At 38.3% G+C, this 20,233-nt stretch overlaps 3 protein-coding genes across 6 annotated transcripts; all 3 read left to right on the top strand.

Annotated features, from left to right (window-relative positions):
• The first annotated feature begins 876 nt into the window (after positions 1 to 876).
• On the top strand, positions 877 to 7,222 carry kctd13 (potassium channel tetramerization domain containing 13). Its single transcript, XM_028599461.1, has 7 exons — positions 877 to 1,363; positions 2,317 to 2,577; positions 3,679 to 3,848; positions 4,033 to 4,122; positions 4,686 to 4,738; positions 4,919 to 5,114; positions 5,784 to 7,222. The coding sequence occupies exons 2-7, from the start codon at positions 2,340 to 2,342 to the stop codon at positions 6,021 to 6,023; spliced, it is 987 nt and encodes a 328-aa protein (XP_028455262.1). The 5' UTR covers positions 877 to 1,363; positions 2,317 to 2,339; the 3' UTR covers positions 6,024 to 7,222.
• A 305-nt stretch (positions 7,223 to 7,527) lies between these two features.
• On the top strand, positions 7,528 to 15,373 carry hirip3 (HIRA interacting protein 3). 3 transcript variants are annotated; one of them, XM_028600277.1, is made up of 12 exons: positions 7,528 to 7,651; positions 8,771 to 8,891; positions 9,011 to 9,179; positions 9,840 to 10,193; positions 10,280 to 10,437; positions 10,703 to 10,847; positions 11,356 to 11,454; positions 12,111 to 12,473; positions 12,578 to 12,735; positions 12,998 to 13,145; positions 14,197 to 14,295; positions 14,959 to 15,373. In XM_028600277.1, the coding sequence occupies exons 1-12, from the start codon at positions 7,575 to 7,577 to the stop codon at positions 15,141 to 15,143; spliced, it is 2,076 nt and encodes a 691-aa protein (XP_028456078.1). In that variant the 5' UTR covers positions 7,528 to 7,574; the 3' UTR covers positions 15,144 to 15,373. The 3 variants fall into 3 exon arrangements, with proteins under 3 accessions (XP_028456078.1, XP_028456079.1, XP_028456077.1); XM_028600278.1 differs by having other exon boundaries at positions 10,700 to 10,847; positions 13,001 to 13,145; XM_028600276.1 differs by having other exon boundaries at positions 10,700 to 10,847.
• A 125-nt stretch (positions 15,374 to 15,498) lies between these two features.
• Positions 15,499 to 19,844, top strand: antkmt (adenine nucleotide translocase lysine methyltransferase). 2 transcript variants are annotated; one of them, XM_028600279.1, is made up of 6 exons: positions 15,499 to 15,585; positions 16,729 to 16,892; positions 16,984 to 17,088; positions 17,170 to 17,310; positions 17,652 to 17,702; positions 18,834 to 19,844. In XM_028600279.1, exons 2-6 carry the CDS (start codon positions 16,731 to 16,733, stop codon positions 19,065 to 19,067), a joined length of 693 nt encoding a protein of 230 aa, XP_028456080.1. In that variant the 5' UTR covers positions 15,499 to 15,585; positions 16,729 to 16,730; the 3' UTR covers positions 19,068 to 19,844. The 2 variants fall into 2 exon arrangements, with proteins under 2 accessions (XP_028456080.1, XP_028456081.1); XM_028600280.1 differs by having other exon boundaries at positions 15,531 to 15,581.
• Positions 19,845 to 20,233: the final 389 nt, after the last annotated feature.

The following is a 20,233-nucleotide window of genomic DNA, read 5'->3' as shown; positions in this document are numbered from 1 at the left end:
ATTCTCTCCCCTTTCAAGTCTAAGCTGACCTATACAAATAGCGGCCTAAAAATGCCCAAAAAAGAATCTTTAAAAAAACAAAAAAAACATTGATGTATTACCCATGATTAAAACGTACATGACTTTGAAAACCCTTATTGAGACCCCTAAGGAATAATGATAATCAATAAAATTATCTGTATTATTTCCACTGAAGGATTTAGAGTGACCAATAGAGCATTGCGAACATAATCATTTTATGATCATTTCTGTAAATTGGTTTGTGATTGCTTCAGTTTGTTCACTTTATTTTTTAATGTATTACCGGAAGTGGTAGCTTGTTCTTATGTTGTATTGACGCTACCTTTACGAATTTAATATTGCAGTTCCTCACTGTGACCACTAGAGGGCGGTAAACGCTCATGACTCTCAATGACTGTATAGAAAATGATCATTCAGGTCATTTTCATCCCGCTTGATAAACATCAAACATTGAGTAACATCAGGAAACTGTTGATAACATGTTACTTTTGTTATTTGCAAAAATCACACTAGTATAAGTTGTACATATTATAATTTTAAAAACACTATTTATACTGATATTACTGTGCATTAGTCACAGTTGCAGTTCCTCACTGTGACCACTGGAGTGCAGTAAAAACTCATGATTATAAATACAGTCAGGTATTTCGCTCTACAGTGACCAATCGATGATAACGAACATAATCGTGTCGTGATCATTTCTGTAAATGTGTACAACTATGTCGGTGTCATTCTTTCATCATCTGAAAACTATGTTAAAAAGCATACTATTTGTTGTGTAGAAGTCACCAGTGTGTACTGTATTACTGTATTAGTAACACACGGTTCCCTTCTATAAGGTGGCGCTAAGTCACATCACAAGTTGCTGTTTAACACAAAGATGAAGTAGAAGAAGAAGACAGCAGCGGAAGAAGATGTGCGAGTTTCGTTTCCGAGTGACCTACTTAGCTTATCCTATTAGCATCAGTTAATAATCTTTATGTCCAACAATGGAATCGGCCGTTCTTATTTTAGCAGTTAGCATTTTTTGACGGCTAGTTTCTGAATTTTCAGCCAAGAAGCAATACAAATCAAAGAAGCATTGCTAGCTTAAAGCGTAGAAAAGCCGTTGTTAGCCTCCTATGATTTAACGTTAGCTAACGTTAAGCTGGCTGCGATTAAAATGAGATGTCAAACGTTAGCTAGCTGCGTTGGAAATTCACCTGTGTGGTAACGTTACGGGCTGTTAGTATTATCTGGATAGCTAATTATCAATAGCAGTCCGATTAACGTTACACATTTAGCTATCTTGGCTGATCTAACGTTAGGTTCACTCTTGCAGCTCCCTTGGATGTTCAGTGTGGTAAGTACATTTTGTTATAAGCTAGCTAACGTAACCTAATATTATTTGATTTGATTAGCCTGACAACTTAGCATATATCATCTCAACAACTAGCTAGCTAACGTTAACTGGATCTCAGCCATTTCTGAGCTAATGTGACTTGTGGTTGTAGCCAGCTTAGTTGTTAACATTATATTGATAATAGCCTAACTTTGGTGATAACGTTAGCTATGTTCAGCTGTACCACTGCTGTGGGACAACAGATGACAGGACATTTTACGTGTATGCTGCTTATGTAGAATAACGTATTATATTAAAGCATAAGGGCTGTTCTGAGTCTGACACAGTGCTTCCTGAATCCCACTGAGATGATGTGTGAAAAAAGCTTGGCAGTTAATGCTGCACTTTACATATAAGGAGTATTTACTCAGTTAGTTTAATATAACTTGTTTTGCAGTTTGGAAATAAAATGATCATTTGATCTCCATTTAGGGTATGTTCACATCATTGTGTTTTGTCCAGTTAGTGGAGAACGTAAAGATATTGTGGTCCAGCGTTGTTCTCACTACAAGTTCTTGAGTTTGTTGACTACTGCATCGTCGGTAGGAGTTTAACTGAACTAATTCCCACAGTGTGGCATGGTGACATGCATATCCCCACCCAAATTTTTGCTTTATTTTTCAGTGTAAAGTTATATATACTTATAATAGGTTATAAGCTATTTCAATATTTTACACTGGATGTAATACCACATCTGGTGTCTGTGCTGCTTTTGTGAATACAAATAATCTTATCATAATTAACAAAAGACTACTTTAGATTCAGCGATTTATACATGGTTTACCCACTCAGTTGTCAATTAAGAGACAAGTGATCTAGTAGCTATGCACTTTTATTAATACATAAGAATTATTCAACACTTTTTTGTAGTCCAGACCTGCACTCCTAATCCATCACATCCTTCTGTATTGCAGTCAGGAAGTGACTCTTCAGCCCCATGTCTGCTGAGGCTTCAGTAGGCAGTCATGCTGCTGACTCTACCCAGTCTGCTGTTTCCCAGCCTGTCTTCCACAACACAGATGAGCTCCGAAATCGTGGTCTGATAGGAAGCAAGTATGTCAAATTAAATGTGGGTGGCTCGCTGCATTATACCACTGTCCAGACATTAAGCAAGGAGGACAGTCTCTTGCGGAGCATATGCAATGGAGGAACAGAGGTTTCCATAGACTCAGAAGGTGAGTGGATGTGTCTGTCTAGCAATAACCTTTTTACTGGATCCACATTGTTGTTGTTTAATGTCTTGAGGGCTGTGCCATTGATATTAGTGATCTGAATGTATATACAGTGCTAAGCATACATGAATACACTCATGCTAAAGTTGACTAAAAAGAGGAATTAAAAATCATCTTTTGGAAATTGATCTTAATGCCTTAATAATGGTTTTATTTCACTTAGCCTAATAGCTGGTTTGATTTGCATTGAGAGATGATCTTATGGAACGTACCCCATACCAGTCTCTAGGTATGGTGAAGGGTATGTGATGATGGGGGGCTATTTTAATTCCAAAGGCCAAGGGAACTTTATCAGGATGCATAGTATCCTGGATCCATGAAATAACTGGCCTTTAATAATAATAAAACAAATCTGCCTGCCTCTATGGGAATTTAACACATGGTTGTACTTAATTATGCCACGTGTATTTTAAAGGAAGAACATTTATTTATTTACGATGCATTATTCATTCACAAAGAAAATTGGTGTCCTTAAAGGTTGGATTTTTCCTAATTTTTTAAATTAAGGCATTAAGATCAATTTCCAAAGATGTTTTTTTATTCCTCTTTTTAGTCAACTTCAGCATGGATGTATTCACTTATGCTTAGCACTCAGTAATTCACATTTATTAAATATATACTAAGTAACTTTTACATATCGCCTTCAAGCCTTGATCTTTTATCATACAGTGTATTTCATTCAGATGTAAAATGTGATTTCTACAATTGAGGGCCATTCTACAACTTTTTGAACTTGGACAGCAAGTCTAACACTGGTGGTGTGATCCAGTTTTGTGCTGTAAGAGCTCAAACGTCTCAAATACTGTAATGAGATTGGTAGGAAAGTTTCCCTCTCACACACTACAGGATTGTCTGCACTACCAACTTTATCTTGTGTGCTCATGGTGTGGCCTATACGATTTGTTTTGTATGGAAAAGGTGTGTCTATGCGAGCTGTTTCTAAATGACTGGATGTACACTGGGGCCACTGGCCTACCACACAAAGTAACAAAGTTGACTGAAAAATGTCTCAATGTCTCAAAATATTTGTTCCTGCTGTCCCAGGTTGGGTAGTTTTGGATAGGTGTGGCAGACATTTTGGACTGGTTTTGAACTTCCTACGAGATGGCTCAGTACCACTTCCGGAGGAGCACAGGGAACTGGATGAGGTTCTGAAGGAGGCCCAGTATTATCGCGTCCAGGGACTCGTCCAGCACTGCCTCAGTGCCATGCAGGTAAATAGCTATTTGTCAGACTAAACAAGAAATTTATGATGGGTGTTTCACATTAATTCTGAGATTAAGATAGATACCAGATTATGAATTTATTATTTTATTTTTTTTAATCCAGTTTGTTGATACTTACAAAATAGTGTTAGTTGCGGTTGTGTTTCAGTGTCCTTTCTTTGTTTACCTTCAGAAACAAAAGGATGTCTTTGAAACGGTGTGTCGTATCCCCATGATCACCTCAGCCAAAGAAGAACAGAAGATGATTGCTACTTGTAGAAAGGTAAATTGCTTTTTTTGTCTTCATCAAATGGACCACTGACAAGTGTGTATCAGGTTAGCAGCTGGGAAACCCTAATTGTCCTGTGTACCAAATGTTTTACTGTTTCTCTGTACAGAATAAAAAAAAGATGACTCATACCCTGCTTACACGTACATGGTTATTTAGAAAAATTTCCCTTCGTTTGTGCCCTTCGTTTACACGCAAACAGAGAATTCACCTCTGAAAATGATTCTTTCTAAAAACTTTGGCCAGAGTGGAGATTTTGGAAAACTTTGTTTGCACGTAAACTGAGAAAGTCGATCCTGGCGGCAATATTTTTTTTCTTCCCACTATGGCCAGGGTGAAATGTCCGTTTTATGAAAATAGCCGTCCACGTGTAAACGTAGCCTTAGATAGATGACTTGGAAGAGATTTAGAACTGTTAGCTGTGGAAATGTTAGTCTGCTGTTTTTTATGTTTCAGTATTTTATTGTTAACTGTGTAAGAACACCATTTCTGAAGACAATGTTCCCCTTTTAGACTGCAATATTACCTGGATTTATGCATGTTTCTTGTTTCTACAGCCGGTAGTAAAATTGCAGAACAACAGAGGAAACAACAAATACTCTTACACCAGGTAAAAACTAAGGCAGACTGTGCACGTATCCTACAGAGAGTCCAAAAAGCAATTTAACAAACCAGATGCTGCCATAACAAAGTGTCAGTGTTTCACGTAATCACTTCATTTTGAGTGAAAAGTGCTTGTTGATTTTCTCAGTTGATCCTTACTTACTCTTTGTCTCTCCCCTGTGGCCAGCAACTCTGATGATAACCTGCTGAAGAACATTGAACTGTTTGACAAACTCGTGCTCCGATTTAATGGCCGCGTCCTGTTTGTCAAAGATGTGCTTGGGGATGAGATCTGCTGCTGGTCTTTCTACGGTGAAGGACGCAAGATTGCTGAAGTATGCTGCACTTCCATTGTCTATGCCACAGAGAAGAAGCAGACCAAAGTAAGCATGACATAGTGTGTAAACCAAGGGCACTTGGTAAATTACTATTTTATACCACTAGCGAGGCTCAAAATTGCACCACACTTAAACGGTAGCATAACAAGGGTCCCTACATGCAAACCGAAGCATTGAGAACTTTGTAAGTGTACAGACAGTTTATTAAAAAGATAGATTATAAAGACAGTAGCGTTTGTGTTTACATTCAGGCGCAATCTTAGAAAACCGTCTAATCACGAACGCTATGTTTGAGCTATGTTACTGGTTACTGGTTACTGGTTACCAAGTGCCCCAAAAGCTAGCATTAGCAGGTAACCACCGGTTTTGCGGTAGCTTGTTTCAAGCTAGAGACACATGAGATTATCATGAAAACAGATCCCAGAGAACGGTCAACTCGGTACACTTGTTATTAACCCCTAGGTTCATTTTGCGCCGGAATTGTCCTTTTAAAGCAGTAGTTTGACATTTTAGCACAAAGATGGGAAGAACCTCTAAAGATAACTAATTAACGCATATCTGGGACAAAGCAAGGCTAGCTGTTTCCAGTCTATATGCTAAGCTAACCTGCTGTAGCTATATATTTAACGAACAACTAGAAAGCGATGATTGATTCTTTTATCTAACTCTCTGGCAGAAAGCGTATTTTCTAAAATGTGAAACTATTGTTTTTAGGTGGAATTTCCTGAGGCTCGAATCTTTGAAGAAACCCTTAATATCCTCATTTATGAGAATGGCAGAGGATTTGGTCCCGGAGGCTTACACCTTTTAGACTCCAGAGGCTCAGGTTCATCACTGGGAGCTGAGGAAGAGGGCGCTACGGGAGGCGACAGGCGAGTCAGACGGATCCACGTACGGAGGCATATAATGCATGACGAAAGAGGGCACGGTCAGCAAACTGTGTATAAGGACTAATAATGTGAAAACATAAGACATGGGAGAGTGACTTTGTGTATGTTCATTGTTTCTTGGATGCTAGAATGAAAGAGATGTCCTCGAACATGGCAATAGCTCGGTAGGTAGTTATTTCATTAAACGTCTTTAGAGGTCGCCTCGCAGAAATGTAGGAGTTGATGACTGATCTGTAACTGAAGTAAGAGTCGTTTGGATGTGGAAAAATGCTTCTGTTTACAAGAGAACAAATTGTGTACATTATTTAAATAGGAAATTACCTGGGAAATGAAACTGGCTTAAATAGAACTTTGCAAATGTTAAGGAACCTCCTGCGAGTTACTGAATGGGCCTGAAATCCCAACTGTCACCGCACCTGTTAATGTGGGTGTTAATGACATGCACTGGCACCCTCCTCTGTGTTTGACTTATTCAGGTTGTAAATCATCTGTTGCCTTTTCATAAGTTGGACTGATATGCTGCCTGACAGTGATAAACAGAGGACGGTCAATTTTAGCCTAGATATGTTAACACTGGAATAAAACTGAGTAGCCATTTTTAGGGATGTTGTCTACGAATGAGATTGTTGAGCAGCTCCATTTTCTTTATTTAAATGCTTACTGCTGTTGCTTCAAGATGTTTTTATTAATTAATTTATGAACCTAATTTATTGTTTGGTATTTAACTTTTGTATTGTATGCAATCTTTGTGTTGACTAGTGCTCAACTGAGTTAAAATGTTTGGAACGATATGACGGACTCTTTAGAGCACACCCGATTTTGAATTTACTCCTGCAAATGACTAAATAGTGAACTTACATTTCAGTTTAATGTTTCAAGATGAACCATGACCATTTCTTTGATATTGTGTTTTATTCTGAGCCATGATCTTCCACTTTTGCTTTACAGTATGTTTTACACCAACCCACTGAAATTTGCTCAACGTAATTGGCCACACAGTGATGATAAAAGCAAATAAAACTTTGTATTTTTATTCTCCTCAGGGAGAGGATACACATTTCCTTTTTGATATTCACCAGTGTCTTGTGTAAACCTAATCACACCTAATACTGGAAGAAAAAAAAAACATTGTATTAGAGCATTATGTATCTCAGACCCTCTATAAAAAACACCTTGGAATACCTTCAAATATGCACTAATTTGCCTTTTTCCGTCCAATAGTGGTCATGGGACTGTTCTGATTAAATTACTTGTGAAATCCAACTTTAGCTTCTTTGTCTTTTTTTAACCTGCTTTCCTAAAGTATAATAAAGAAATGGACTCCCAACACATAAAACAAAACAAGTGGCAGTTACCCACAGGGTAGGAGAGAATGATCTTAACAGATGCTGTGCTATGGATTATTTGAATAGTATTCAATGATTGTAACTATATATATATATATTGGTAGTAGTAGTATTGTTATTATGTTTGCATAATTTCTAGAAAAAGTACAAGTTGTCCAAAATTATATATTTTGTATTGTGAAAGGACGTGTTTTCGTCTGACGTCACTTCCTGTAACTTCCGGGGGGGTCCTACTGCCGCCAAAAAGAATCAAATCGCCATAGTTAGAAATGAAGGTGTCCGAGAAGGAGAGAGCAGGTATCCGCAGGTTTGTGTGTGCTCAACTCCGTGATGAGCCAGACCTCAGGTAAAGTTGAAGCATTCATGAGTTGCTTGATCAAATGTTGCTTGTTCCGAGAATAAGTACACAGGCCTAAGCGCTTTTAATTAAGTGTGTGTGTGTGTGTTTATTTAATTGTTGCTAACTTTGGTCTAACGTTATCTATATTAAGGACTAACATTAAGGACCAAGGCAGTCAAGATAGAAATACAAGTTACACACTGGCGCGTAACAATACTTGTTTTAACACTGCTATTTAATAAATAAATAAAAATCTTAAACCAGATTCATGTTGCGCATTTAACGCAAACACTTCAGTGGCTGTAACTTTAATTCGCCATTTACAATTGCGGTAAGTCATCCCAATACGACGCTGATATTAGCCTCCTTTGGCTAACGTTACGCTAAATGTAACTCATTTTAGGAAGCAAGTAGCTTTGATAAAAGTTATTAGTGCCAGTGATAGCTTTCAAGGGGTGGTATAAACTGTGTGTGTGTGTGTGTGTGTGTGTGTGGATGTGTGTGTGTGTGTGTGTGTGTGTGTGTGTGTGTGTGTATTTTAATTGCAATTGGTTAAAATTAGATTAACAAATGTGTGGTCTACTATTTGGAATGTTTTGTTTTGGAGAAAAATACACCAAATGCCACACAATCGTCTAAAGTTATGACATAAACGGTGCACAACCGTTTAAACACATCTACATGATAAACATTTTATATAAACATACATTAAAAAACGATAGTTTTAATCCACTGTAAGAAAACTGTATGAACGGTAGCGCCCACAAACTTACAATTTGCTGTACAAGTAATGTTCTCCATTTTGTTGTGAAAGTTTACTTACAAAGGCCAAAAGTTTCATTCAATAGATTTTGTGGATGAAATCTATGATCTGAAATTTGATATTCCATAATATCCCAGTAGTGATTACTTGTAATATTAAAAAAACTTAATTACCTTTTGACAGCAGCTCATCAGTATAAACAGTCTTCATCTGTTGGTCACTCAGTATAATGTGGGTATGTTAAATGTTATCGTTTTCAGATCTCAGTCTGCATTCAAAAACACAAAGACTCAAGTTTGTCAATGACCTCCTCCCTCACACATCATGATGTAGCCTAATCTTTTTTTTATGTCTTATTTCAGCAAACTGACCTTAGGAATTTTAAAAAGGCTATATCTGGCACATGTGGGATGTGAATCACTAAGTCCAGAGGCCAGAAATGTCATGAAACAGGTGGTTAAAGAGGAACTCTTGAAAATGCAGGTATATGAATTATCTATCCCACACAGCTTTTACGTGTTTATTTGAGTGTTTTAGCTTTGTTAGGGGGATAATTTAGTGCTGTAGTTATTACTGTCATCCTGCTCTTTTTTTCCTCCTAGGAAAAAGATGAAAATGGAAGTGAGTTGGAGACCTTGAAGCCCCGAAACAAAAGGAAGAGAGACAAGGAAAATGACGAGGTCATAAGTGGTAAAGAAGAAGAAGAAGAAGAAGAAGATGATGATGAATCTAGGGCAAAGAAATCACGTCGTCAGTCAACCTCATCATCAGGTAGGTTATAACTTCTTTTTTCTATGCATTTAGATGTAGCCTGTAGTTTTAATAATCGGTAGCATGTTGTACTGTGCACTTTAGTTACTCAATAAAACATGTCCTGGACTATAATTTACAATAGGACTAGAGTTGCAAATAATGATTTATTTTTAATAAATTGCTGGGCTGGAAAATGGTCCATCAGTCCTTGGGGATGTCATCAAAGGTCTTCTTTTGTCAGACCAACTGTCCAAAACCCAAAGACATTCAGTTTACAGTGAAATAGAATAGACAAATGCAGAACATCCTCATATTTGAGAAGCTAGAACCAACAAATGTTTGGCATTTTTGCTTTAAAATGACAAAATATTGCATTGATTATCAAAAGAGTTGCCAATAAAGATTTCCGGCAAACAACAAAAGATTTATTTCAACTAACGGTTGCAACTTTAAGTTGCTGAATCTCAGATCAGCTGTTGCAAAGAAAACCAATTTTGTTTTGTTGGTATGCCACTCATTAGAGGCAGTTGCTATTTCAGATAGTCTCACTTACTCCTGACCTATGTTAACCTTACCGTGTCTGTGTTATCCCCAGTGAGGTTTGTTCATTTACCATTGAGTTGTGTTGCTCCATTGTAAACAATGAAATGTTGTCTTTTCTTGCCTGGCTAATGATAGAATCGGAAGACAAAGAGGAAGGTGGAACTGGAAGTGAGGAGGAAGCGCAAATTAAATCTGAATCTGAGGATGCAGAGGAAGAGGGGAAAAACCGTAAAGCACGGATAAACAGTGAAGACTCGTCAGATGAGGAAATTAATAAGTCCAAAAAAAAAAGGAATGACTGTGATGACAGGCCAAAAGAAATGGTGATAAAAAGAGCAAATGCTACAAAGACTGGAGAGACCAGAAGCAGCAATACAAGTCAAGGAAAGACCCCACAGAGTGATGAAGAGAAGGAAACCGACATGGATAGCAAGTCACAAAAGAGTGAAAAAAACAACGGCAATGACTCCTCAGATGACAGTGAAGAAGGTGACTATGCAAACTTTGTACTTGCATATCCCATACATAAATGGTATTTACTTTCACTTTTTTTTATGTGACTTTGTGTAATGCAGAAGAAAAAGTATCTGTGGAAAAGAGAGATAACGACCCAGAGTCCGATTCATCGTCACTCCCCTCAATTGAGGATGAAAAGAATAGCGGAAAAGAAAATTCACAAGATGATAAAAAGAAGAAAACCGTGAAAAAAGAAAAAAGCGACAGAGGTCAAAAGGTGAGCCCATAAGTGATGTCATCAATCTAAACTAGTCGGATCAAAACAAACGAGCTTTGTAAAGTTGAATGACGTCGGTAAGTGTCCAGCCCTTTGTCCTGACTCTTCATATTGAGTATTCCTTTGATGGGTCAGGAGACAGCATGCAAGATGACTGGTAGAAAAGCAAAGCTCAAGTTCTGAAAATTAATCACTAAAACAGGTGTAAATTAGGTAAATGTAATCTTTTCTTCACAACCTGTCTGTCCTCAAAATTATCCAGCAGGGTGACAAAGCTGTTGTGAGGCTCAAGCACTTCATTTCTCTCTGTGGTCTGAGGCCCAATTACAAGAAGCTCCTCGATGGCTGTCGCTCTGTTCGCTCCCAGGTGGCTGTTCTGAAGAAGGAGCTCGAAGAACTTGGTGTCCAGGGTCAGTGGGAATACATTCACCTATTAACAGACCACACATTCAGGGCATAATTCCTGCAATTTCTTTTACATTTGCCTAATTATAAGGTATCTTGAATGCATTTTCTGTTGATTCTAAGGGGTAAAAGAGAATAGGGAAATTTGTGGCCCCAAAAAAAAAAGACTCCTAATGTTCAGTGGTGTCACCAGAAGGCCAACTTCACACCCAACTTATACAAAAAATATCAAAATGAAACTACCAGTCTGCCAAGACCTTTACCAAGCCTTTACCTCTGTAGTTCTTGCTTTCCCCCTTTTTCTCCATGTGTTGAACTACTATACAGTGATAGGTTTTGGTTTGGTGTGCTTATAAAAGAATAAGCCCAAAACAAAAACCTTCAGTATACTGTTTATCAGTTTGTGAAACTGCAGTGTGGCATTTGTAAACAATGTCAAAAGTTACGTTTTTATTCTGAACTCAGGTAACCATGGGTTAAAGTGATAACGTGCATTTGTGTCTTTTCACACAGGTCAGCCATCTGTTAAGAAGTGCAAAATAGTCCGAATGAAAAGAGAGGAAACCCAGGAACTAGCAGAGCTTGATGTCAGCAACATCATTGCCACAAAAGGTAAGAACTTGAATAATTGAAACCTTTATTGCCCCTAGGGAATTTGCTTTGCACAAAGCATAAAATAACATTAAAGACACCAGCAACCATACATGACAGCACATAATATAAAATAAAATCCATAGACTGTAAAAATAACATCTTGTTAATTTGTCTTTTATGCATCATTGATGTAAAGTTGAAAAATGTATGTTTAAAAAAAAAAAGTATGCTTTTAAATTAAGGGGGTTTGTCATTATTTTGTACTATTACAAATTAACTTTAGACATTTACTAATTTCTCAAATAGGAAACTGTCCACCATCCAAAGCAGTATCAAACATGCTGCATACACCACTTACTGTAAAATATTATCTATAGTTGTGGTTTATAACCTGGTTGGATCAAGAAGTGCATAGTGCACCTATAGCATAAGTGTAATTTGCTCGAAGGTGTTTTAACCCCCGAACATTTCCTTCCAGGCAGCGCTGCGACCGTACACTTTAAGGCACCTAACCCTAACCATAACCATTGCCTAATCGACTTCAAGGCAGCGCTGCGACTGTTAACCTTACCTTGTCTGTGTTATCCCCAGTGAGGTTTGTTCATTTACCATTGAGTTGTGTTGCTCCATTGTAAACAATGAAATGTTGTCTTTTCTTGTGTGGCTAATGATAGAATTGGAAGACAAAGACGAAGGTGAAACTGGAAGTGAGGAGGAAGCGCAAATTGAATCTGAGGATGAAGAGCAAGAGGGGAAAAACTCCAAGCGAATAAAAAATGGAAACCGTAAACCGCGGATAAACAGTGAAGACTCGTCAGATGAGAAAATTAATAAGTCCAAAAAAAAGGGGAATGAGAGTGACTGTGATGACAGGCCAAAAGAAATGGTGATAAAAAGAGCAAATGCTACAAAGACTGGAGAGACCAGAAGCAGCAATACAAGTCAACCCTCATCAGAGAGTGATGACGAGAATGGAACCGACACGGATAGCAAGTCACAAAAGAGTGAAAAAAACAACGGCGATGACAGTGAAATAGGTGACTATGCAAACTTTATACTTGCCTATCCCATACATAAATGGTATTTACTTTCACTTTTTTATTTTTTTTTGTGACATGTGATATGACTTTGTGTAATGCAGAAGAAAAAGTCTCGGTGGAAAAGAGAGATAACGACCCAGAGTCCGATTCATCGTCACTCCCCTCAATTGAGGATGAAAAGAATAGCGGAAAAGAAAATTCACAAGATGATAAAAAGAAGAAAACCGTGAAAAAAGAAAAAAGCGACAGCGGTCAAAAGGTGAGCCCATAAGTGATGTCATCAATCTAAACTAGTCGGATCAAAACAAACGAGCTTTGTAAAGTTGAATGAAGTCGGTAAGTGTCCAGCCCTTTGTCCTGACTCTTCATATTGAGTATTCCTTTGATGGATCAGGAGACAGCGTGCAAGATGACTGGTAGAAAAGCAAAGCTCAAGTTTTGAAAATGGATCATTGAAGCAGGTGTAAATTAGGTAAATGTAATCTTTTCTTCACAACCTGTCTGTCCTCGAAATTATCCAGCAGGGTGACAAAGCTGTTGTGAGGCTCAAGCGCTACATTTCTCTCTGTGGTCTGAGGCCCAATTACAAGAAGCTCCTCGATGGCTGTCGCTCTGTTCGCTCCCAGGTGGCTGTTCTGAAGAAGGAGCTCGAAGAACTTGGTGTCCAGGGTCAGTGGGAATACATTCACCTATTAACAGACCACACATTCAGGGCATATTTCCTGCAATTTCTTTTACATTTGCCTAATTATAAGGTATCTTGAATGCATTTTCTGTTGATTCTAAGGGGTAAAAGTAGCCTGACGTCGTCATACTCAGATTCTAGTCAGAATATGAGTCTGATACTGCTCCATTGGGCTGTGATTATGGGGCGTGTTTCAACCGAACCAGGAAAGAAAATGCCTCTGCACTCAGTTGAATAGACCTACAACCAATCAGAGCAACGGAGACAGACGTCACAGAAACTGCAAGTCAAAGGCCGGCTTCGACAGAGCAAAGGCAGAGGCGTCAATTTCGGTTTCGTGCGGACGTGTGTGGCATTGTGTAAACATAAGTGATCGCGGTTCTCTGTTCCTCTTTTTTAAAATGAATGCGCTGTCGATATCTTCTATAACAGACGCGGTGGCGGCCATGTTTGTTGTAAACGAATTCAACCCAAGCGCTCTTTGGTGACGTGGTTGATGATGTTACTGTTGATCATCTGTCCATCATCGTATAAAGCCCGCCCTGACAATTTGATTGGTTCGAGCATAGTTGCTCCACAACGGATCAAGACCAGACCAAACTTCCCAACCTCAAATGTTGTGGGCGGGGCTAAGTTCGGCTGGCATCCAGGCTAGGGTAAGAGAATAGGGAAATTTGTGGCCCCAAAAAAAATGAGTCCGAATGTTCAGTGGTGTCACCAGAAGGCCAACTTCACACCCAACCTACACAAAAAATATCAAAATGAAACTACCATTACCAAGACATTTACCAAGCCCTTACCTCTGTAGTTCTTGCTTTCCCTCTTTTTCTCCATGTGTTGAACTACTATACAGTGATAGGTTTTGGTTTGGTGTGCTTATAAAAGAATAAGCCCAAAACAAAAACCTTCAGTATACTGTTTATCAGTTTGTAAAACTGCAGTGTGGCATTTGTAAACTGTCAAAAGTTACGTTTTTATTCTGAACTCAGGGAACCATGGGTTAAAGTGATAACGTGCATTTGTCTTTTCACACAGGTCAGCCATCTGTTAAGAAGTGCAAAATAGTCCGAATGAAAAGAGAGGAAACCCAGGAACTAGCCGAGCTTGATGTCAGTAACATCATTGCCACAAAAGGTAACTATTTGAATAATTAAACCCTTAATGCCCCTAGGGGAATTTGCTTTGCACATAGCATAAAATAACATTAAAGACACCAGCAACCATACATGGACTGTAAAAATAACGTGTTGTTAATTTGTCTTGTATGCACTGCATTGGAAAAAAATGTATGCTTTTAAATTAAGGGTGTTTGTCATTATATTGTACTATTACAAATGAACTTTAGACATTTACTAATTTCTCAAATTGGAAACTGTCCACCATCCAAAGCAGTATCAAACATGCTGCATACACCACTTACTGTAAAATATTACCTATAGTTGTGGTTTATAACCTGGTTGGATCAAGAAGTGCATAGTGCACCTATAGCATAGTTGTAATTTACAGGGGGAATTACATAAATAGACATTTGCCCCTAACTTGATGCAGAAAAGGAACAAATTGTTGCAGAAAAATTCACCAAAATGCAGAAAAAATGTTTGACATTCAGAATTTCAATTTTGCTCAAAAGTGGAGATTTCACCCCCACCCCTTAAGTTACGCCCTTGACCTATAGTAATGCTATTTTTGCAACTATGTCTATAATGTTGAAGTGATTCAGTCCCAAGTATTGTTTATCATTTTATTGCACATGCAAATATTTATTATTAGAACCACTAATGTGGATACCTCTCTCAGGTCGACCTAAACGCAGAGCAGCCTCAGCTTGGCAGGAAAAAAGCGAGCCTCCATCCTCGACATATCTGCACACTCTGAACTCCGGCTCTGATAGTAATGAAGAAAACGATTCACACAGAGGGCGCAGGAGAACCGACTGGGCCAACCTGCAGGGGATCATCAGTGATGACGCAGACAGCAACTGACATGGACAATTCCTCTTGCAAGCGTTTGCAACTTTTCAGAGGCCACTTTGGATGTGGATGTTCCCTTTTCTTTGTTCAAGTCGATTTTTGGTCTTTACAAATTGTTTTGATACTGAATGTGATACTAAATATTTTTAAAACCTTGTTAAACTGATACATGGGGTGACATGTATTGTAATGTAAAATGTACATCTATGTTATATATTTCAAATAAAAATATTTTGCTCTAATGGAACAACTTTATTCTAACCTAAATTAAAACCTGAGGAGTGCTAATGTATTATTGCTTTTTCCTAACCGAATGAAACACTGTTTATAAAACGGGCAACAAAAAATACAGGAAAGCATTACAGGGATCAGCCATCATTACACTAGTGGCCATCAGTGGCTCCGGCAGGATTCTATTTCTTACTACGCAGAAGAATCGCCTGCACTCTAGTAGGTAGGTTACTACGCGCACACATACGCAGTCAGTTAGCGAGGGAGGCAGATTGATTTATGTTTTTGTGTACAACATCACCATAGTTGTAATTAGCCTATCTCACACATTTCAACAGGCCGGTGTACACCACTGCAGCTTTATACGCACGTCATTTGTAGAAGTTATGCTAGTACGCCACACAGGCAACCACACATTCTCACCCAATACTCATACTTCCACTTGGTGTCAAAAATGGAGTCATATCTGAAGTGTCTTTCAACAAAACTAATATATCTAAATAAGCCACTGACGGGCGAACAGTTTAACTTGTTGTGGAAGCTTATTCTGGGCTAAAACTGCGCTTTTAAATTATTGGGGATTCGGCGAATTTTATTGACCATTATATTCACATTCTGTAATGTTCCACTCACGACTCAGAGACGAGAATAAAGTTCTCGCATCAACCGGTTTGTTAAAGCACTCAAAAGGTACCGAGAAAACATTGTGTCGCAATATGTCACAGAAAACTGCGCTCTCAACAGACTGTAACAACAACAACAAATAAACAACAGAGATTACGTCTTCAGAAATGTGCAGTATTGTGTATCCAGACGTTGTCGGACTGAGATTAGCATAAACATATGTTGTCGTACACAACATAACCCCGAAACAACGGAGCGAGTAACAAGAAATAGCTCATTGACCTGAAAGAGTGCGTGCGGTGCGTACCGCACCTACCCATGGATGTATGCACCTAACCCGTAGGACCGGTCCGTTTGCAAAATAAATCCGAGTTTACTAACATTAGTTCCGGAAATGTGATGCAGACATTTTCAGGAGAAACGACTTTAAAAGTGTTCAAGCTACTCAAGTCATCTCATAATTCCTGGAGAAATCACTAATAACTTTAATGTTTTTGTAATCTCTCCAAGGGTAATACACTATGACCACCAAATGGTACACCGATATGGGGAGAAATGTGTTTAAAACATACATTACACTATCCTTATATTTTAAGGCCTCTAGCCCTCCGCTGCAAAACATACTATTAAATACAATGAAAAGAAGATATTAATTGTGTAGCCTAACCCTTTTCCCTGTGAGGTTTTGGTATATTCTCTAAAAGTAAATTAACTTAGAGCTCATGCTACACATTTCATACAGGAATGGATGACAATGGACCAGATAAGGACTTTGCTGAGCTAAAGACCAGGGACATCGGAGGATGGGGTGTTGCACAGATAGCTGCTGGCAGTGGGCTTGCTGTATATGCTATGTGGGTGGGAATCCTCCAGCCAGGCTTCCGAAAAGTCCCCTTGAGGCTACAGGTATGGTCTACATCTTCAATAACTATTGATGTAACTCATTTTGTACTATTTGTACATGTTTTTATCAGAAGCTCTTTAAAATTTCTTCCAGGTCCCATACATTCCTGCCAGCAAAGCTCAAGTAGACCATGTAATGACATTGCTGAGAGGTCGAAAGGGAGGCCTTGTAGATTTGGGATCTGGTGATGGTCGCATTGTAAGTATAAGCATATTTGGGCTCCTTTTTCTTCCACTGGAGCGCAATGGGTTTTGACCGGGGCTATTTTAAACCCTAAAGGTCTTGGAAGCCCATCGGCAGGGTTTCACTCCTGCTGTTGGTTATGAGCTCAACCCTTGGCTTGTTCTCATGTCCCGCTTTCATGCGTGGAGAGCAGGCCATCATGAAAAAGTATCGTACCGACGTGAAGATCTCTGGAAGGTTTGACATTTATCAATTGTACACATAAGTAACCATTTAATGAGAACATTTTACAGTATTATTGTAATTTGTCTTGGCAACAATATGTTATTGCAACAACATAATAGTTTGAATGGAAATGTCTGCTCAAACTAGAAAAAGATAGCAAGAATGACACAGTCAGACTCCCTCACATACACATACATTGTTCCTAGTGGTCTAGGTTGCCCTTCTGGTTTACTTTATTCTGGCCATTTGAATACTGAAAGAACATTGTTTTTTTATGTGATCTGTGTATTTGTGTTATTTTATGCTAAATTGTTAATAAAGTGGCCTATTTACCACCTCCCTTGTATCTTCAGGTCAACTTGACAGAATGCAAGAATGTCACAGTGTTTTTGGCTCCAAGCGTGGTGAGTAATATAGAGATCCATAGTGTATGAAGGGTACATAACAACAGTATTCCCTTGATGGTATAACATACCATGTGTGCACACTCTCCATGTGGGTTTGTTTTTGGCTGTTGCATTTTCTCTTGAAATTTTAGTTTTTACCTTGCTGGGATAACATAACATAATAACATAATCCTTAAACAGGCAGGAGTAATTGGACAATTTAAGAAGAAATTTTGGATTCTGTGGTGCAGCTACTTTTCTATAGGTATGATGAAGTAAAAATGCAAATGCTTTGTGTGTGATGGTCAAAGGTCCTCAGTACTGTGGAAATGTCTTTGTCTCAGCAAGTGTGGAACGTGGCTTTTCAGGCTTTGGACGTTAAAGGTGGCTTGTGTGTTTTTAGTACAAACAGTGACAACAGTATTCCTGTGTATAGTACATCCCTTGACATAGAGCTGGGCGATATGGAGAAAATCAAATATCACAATATGTTTGACCATATACATCAATGTTGATATTTCTGCAGTATTTTAGGGTTGACTTTTGGTGCTTTCACAAAAAGGACACAATGAGATTTTTAATAAATAATCATCAATAATGTCAATATAATGACTTAGCGGCTAAAAGCAAATAACAGAACATCTAGAACAGTCTGGTAAATTCAGAAAATTGCATCACTTTACTGATATTGCAGACTTTAAAACCAGGAAAAGACAACACTTGAGTCATATTACGATATCCAAAATGTAAGACGATATCTAGCTAGTCTCATATGTTTTGATGTCGATACATATGGGTGTGAGATATTAATATTATTAGGCGTGGTGGGTCACGCATAGGCATTACGGAAACTCTTGTCTCCAACTTAAAACCGGTTATTCCAGGGTGCATTTTTTGCACTTTTTTTTCTTAAATATTTCAGAGATTTCTTTTAGAAATGGAAAAGCAGCATCACTTCTAAATTGTTTGTAATTTGTTACCTGAGTACCATGACCTTACTACATTTTTACAGATCCCTGATACACCAGGGGAAAAAATCTAGGAAGAATCTTTCAGCACATGGTTGAGGTGCTGTTGCGTTCAGATGCGCATTATCATGGGTCAATTTTAACATTGCAGTAATTTTCTATTGTGCTCTTGTGTTCCTAGCTTTCATTATTGCAGCAGAAGTTGGAGGCTGAGCTTCCTGATGATGCCTTAATGGTAGCTGGTCGTTTTCCCTTCCCTGACTGGACACCCTGCAGGATTGAAGGACATGGTGTGGACAGGGCCTGGGCATATAGCATGCAAGCACAAAGACGGAACACCTTCAAGAAAAATGACAGACAGCTCACAGATATCGACCTCAACAAGGAACTAACCAAGGAGAAAGGATCCACTTAAAGCTACATGGGTGATTTGTTTGTACATTTGATTTGTTATTAGCAAAGTTTAAACCAGAAATTCCTGAGCAAGGGTTTCTGTTATATTCATAAATGGAAAACCATACCTTTGCCTTAAGAAAACTGTAGATATTTTAGGGATTACCTGCCTGGGGGGGAGGGGGGTGAGTAAACTGCATTTTGTTCTGCTGTGTTAAGTATATTCTAGAGATTCTTTTATTCCCGATTTGAATACCTGACCTTGCGTATCGGCTAATACTGAGCACAGATCCGATACCAGTGCGTATGGATGTGATACATTATTGCTATCATTGTTGTATGGCCTAGCTCAGGTTCAACGGCCTTTTAAACATGAACAAATACATACAGAAAATTAATGTCATAGAACTTTATGTTTTTATCAAGTTTCAAAGTTGGTCTTACAGTAAAAAGAACATAAATAAACTATTTTAAAGTAGATGGTGCTGCTAGTTTTGTACCTGTATGATGAGTAAAAATGTAAATGCTTTGTGTGTGATGGTCAAAGGCCGTTAGTGCTGTGGAAATGTCTTTGTCTCAGCAAGTTTGGAATGTGGCTATTCACGCTCTGACGTCAAAAGGGGTTAGTGTGTTTTCCCCCAATCTCCCAAACAGATTGTAACACTTGTTTTATGGGGTCCATAGTGTATAAAGGGTACATGCAGTATTATTGCAGCAGTAACAACAGTATCCCTGTAGTACATCCCTTGATGGTAAAACATACCCTCTGTATACATACTGTATGTAGGTGCATATTTTGTTTTGGGCTGTTGCATTTTGTCATGATTTTTTAGATTTTACCTTCATGTGATAATTTCTGCTATAAAAGTAATTGCTCTAATCTATGTATGGTCTTTAAATTCACTTAATGTGCTACCTTAATTCAGGTAATGTGTGTGCAGTATTTGGATGAAATTCCGCTGTGGCTGACATTTAATATTGGTTTACAGTGACTAAAACATGTCATTGTTGTAAGCAGCCACATATGGATATACAGTGTTAATTGATATGAGAAAAGGCGCAGTGGAGAAATTGTGTAATGTTGCTTAAATAAGTAAAAAGAAAACAGTTTCCACGCTGTCTCTAGCAGAAAGGCAGTATTATAGGAGCATTTTATTTATGGTTTTAGGACTTAAAATATAGGCTATT

The sequence above is a fragment of the Perca flavescens genome, chromosome 15, assembly GCF_004354835.1.
Source record: "Perca flavescens isolate YP-PL-M2 chromosome 15, PFLA_1.0, whole genome shotgun sequence".
NCBI lineage: Eukaryota > Metazoa > Chordata > Actinopteri > Perciformes > Percidae > Perca > Perca flavescens.
This window is presented reverse-complemented; position numbering and strand designations above follow the sequence as displayed.

Bases quoted from the DNA above. Each gene is read 5' to 3' on its own strand.
- hirip3 (XM_028600276.1), top strand. From the start codon at position 7,575: ATGAAGGTGTCCGAGAAGGAGAGAGCAGGTATCCGCAGGTTTGTGTGT. The intron at 10,438-10,699 runs GTGAGCCCATAA...AAAATTATCCAG, and splicing joins AAAGCGACAGAGGTCAAAAG to CAGGGTGACAAAGCTGTTGT. The intron at 12,474-12,577 runs GTGACTATGCAA...TGTGTAATGCAG, and splicing joins CGGCGATGACAGTGAAATAG to AAGAAAAAGTCTCGGTGGAA.
- antkmt (XM_028600279.1), top strand. From the start codon at position 16,731: ATGGATGACAATGGACCAGATAAGGACTTTGCTGAGCTAAAGACCAGG. The intron at 16,893-16,983 runs GTATGGTCTACA...AATTTCTTCCAG, and splicing joins AAGTCCCCTTGAGGCTACAG to GTCCCATACATTCCTGCCAG. The intron at 17,311-17,651 runs GTTTGACATTTA...TTGTATCTTCAG, and splicing joins GACGTGAAGATCTCTGGAAG to GTCAACTTGACAGAATGCAA.
- kctd13 (XM_028599461.1), top strand. From the start codon at position 2,340: ATGTCTGCTGAGGCTTCAGTAGGCAGTCATGCTGCTGACTCTACCCAG. The intron at 3,849-4,032 runs GTAAATAGCTAT...GTTTACCTTCAG, and splicing joins ACTGCCTCAGTGCCATGCAG to AAACAAAAGGATGTCTTTGA. The intron at 4,123-4,685 runs GTAAATTGCTTT...TTGTTTCTACAG, and splicing joins TGATTGCTACTTGTAGAAAG to CCGGTAGTAAAATTGCAGAA.